This window comes from Micropterus dolomieu, unplaced genomic scaffold, assembly GCF_021292245.1.
Source record: "Micropterus dolomieu isolate WLL.071019.BEF.003 ecotype Adirondacks unplaced genomic scaffold, ASM2129224v1 contig_14827, whole genome shotgun sequence".
Lineage (NCBI taxonomy): Eukaryota > Metazoa > Chordata > Actinopteri > Centrarchiformes > Centrarchidae > Micropterus > Micropterus dolomieu.
The window spans coordinates 1,731-4,079 of record NW_025743813.1 but is presented as its reverse complement, the minus strand read 5'-3'; the positions used below and the strand labels follow the sequence as shown (position 1 = coordinate 4,079).

Sequence of the window (2,349 nt, the reverse complement as noted above, 5' to 3'; positions counted from 1 at the left end):
CCAAATACTGAACCTGTTCACAATGCAGAAAAACTGCTGCAACTGGTCTATGAAGCACATTTATTAAATGTTTTCCACCAAAGTTTGCTCAGTTACACTAAAATGTACTTTCCAGTTCTCCACAACCAGATCTAAGGCTGCGTTCAGACTGCAGGCCAAAAAAAAACAGAATTGAGCATTAAAGGGATGCTTTGCAATTCTTATCCAATGCAGTTTTAGTTAAATTCAGTGAATATTTCCTCATGTCTGTCTGTTTTCATGTTTGTGATGATCCCAGCTGGTTAGCTTTGTTAGCTTTGCCTCAGCGGTCAGTCTGTGTGCGGTAGAGGAGGAATAGACGGAGCGTGAGCGTGAACGGGTGTCTCGGTGAATAGAGAGAAACGGGTCAGCAATAAGGCTTGTTCAGCAGTAAATGTACAGTAGAAGTTCCAGAGGCCGGTGAATAAAGACTGCAGCTTCTCCGGACTAAAGAGGATCTTACGTGTGCTGCTGCCAACTGTTGAATTAAGAGTGAAGGAGGTTAGCCCCAAAGTTAGCTTTGACTTCGTGCCACTAAAACATGCCCTCTTATTGAAGCTAACTTGCTCTCGGACAGCAGACGTTGTGGATTCTGCTATATTTCAGCAGAGTAGGACTGGTTAGCATGGCAATGCGTGTCCAGGAGTTTGTTTGGCCGTTGGACTCAAATATCTACAAACTCTCTGCAGAATCACCTTTAAGGCCTGCAGTCTGAACGTAGCCTAATAAAACAAGCTGGAGGAAGATGAGACTGTCTTGTTCAAATGGTGAAGAGCACCAGCTTCAGACTTTAAAGGACAGGTTCTGTTTTGTTTGTTCATCTTCAAATAAAACTGACCTGCCATATGCACGCTGAAAGTTATCTGTGTAAAAGTACATTCTAACTTTCAGCTGAAGCTATTATGAGAATTCAGAAGTCTGAGTTAGAAAAATCAAGAACATTTTTCTAAAAACACATGAACTTTGGAAGGAAAACCTTCAATTTGTGTAACTCAGACTAATGAAGCTTCATTCTAGCTTTGCCTGTACCTAAAACATTTGTTCACGCGACAGACTGAAGATTTTATGTCCCATTTTGTTTACACTGCAGTCAAGGTAGGAGGGGAAAAACTTCAGAGTCATGAACAAAACAATCATTTTATTGATCAAATGGCATGTGAGTCTGGAGCTATTCTTTATGGCAGCTGAATATACCGCATTCAGGATGTACCCTTTCACGCCATTTAAGCACAGTTACTTGACTGTGTTGATCTGCATTTTGGTTCTTCATCACACTTGATACATGAGCGAGTCAGTTATCCAGTTGTTACAACATCTCCACATACACGGCAGGTTAAAGGACACTAAATAACTAAATTATGGTTTGAATTAAAGTGATTTTAATTATGCAGAGAAAGTAACTAAATTGTCTTTAGTTTATAGTGAATGAGTTGGTGTTGTTGAGGTGTTTCTTATGTTGTTTCTCAACAGTCACTTTGGAAAAAGACCAGCAGCAGACCAGATACGACAAACTGAACAAGAACTACAGCGAGCAGCAGGGACAACTTTTAGGTGAGAAAGGTTTAAAAACAAAAAAAGCAAATACTGTAATACATAGGATCGAACTTCACACTGGTTATCAAGCATAAATGTTTTCATATGGTCACACCATTACTTATAATTATAGTTCTTTTATCTTTTATTTCTGTTACAAATCAGATACAAAACCTGAGTGTATTTACAGAGTAAACAACAAGTGGCAGGCAAGAAAGATATTTAAGAAGAAAGTCAAACAACAAGTTTTATCAATTTAACAATGAATGACATGAAATCCATCTTTTAACACTCATTTGACATGAAGGGAAGTGTTGTCCTGAAGGATGGAAGAGATTTGGATTCAGCTGTTACTTTAAATTCAATGAGGAGAAAACTTGGTCTGACAGCAGAAGTGACTGTCAAAGGAAAGGAGCACATCTGGTGATCATAAACAACAAAGAGGAACAGGTGAGTGTGTTTGTTACTGAGTGTGTGATCTTAGATGTAGCTGCCAGTGATCTGTTACTTCTGTTTTTGACCTGCAGCCAGTCGGCTTCCTATGACGACGCATTGCCACAAATATATACTCTATATAGACACGTAAAGTTCAGACCACAGTGTAAAAGCTCTCTAGCTCTGTGTGTATGTGCTCCTCTCTGTATCTGACTGCCTGGGCTCAACAGAAGGACCTGAGTGTGTGTAAGCAAGCATTTGTGCTGTTGGGCAGAGGTAGGACACACAGCAGAGTGAGGGAGCACAGTAAGACAGTGCACAGTAAGAACGCCCTGTCTCTAGCACACAGCACAAAAGACACCA

At 40.1% G+C, this 2,349-nt stretch overlaps 1 protein-coding gene across 1 annotated transcript in view; it reads left to right on the top strand.

The window, feature by feature from the left end:
• Nucleotides 1-1,433: 1,433 nt before the first annotated feature.
• LOC123967026 (C-type lectin domain family 6 member A-like) overlaps nucleotides 1,434-2,349 on the top strand; it is a gene marked incomplete at its 5' end in the record, with an annotated part of 2,589 nt that continues 1,673 nt past the window's right edge. Inside the window, 2 exons of the mRNA XM_046043073.1 lie at nucleotides 1,434-1,569; nucleotides 1,859-2,001. Coding sequence (XP_045899029.1) covers nucleotides 1,434-1,569; nucleotides 1,859-2,001 — 279 coding nt within the window. The remainder of the gene's footprint in view (nucleotides 1,570-1,858; nucleotides 2,002-2,349) is intronic.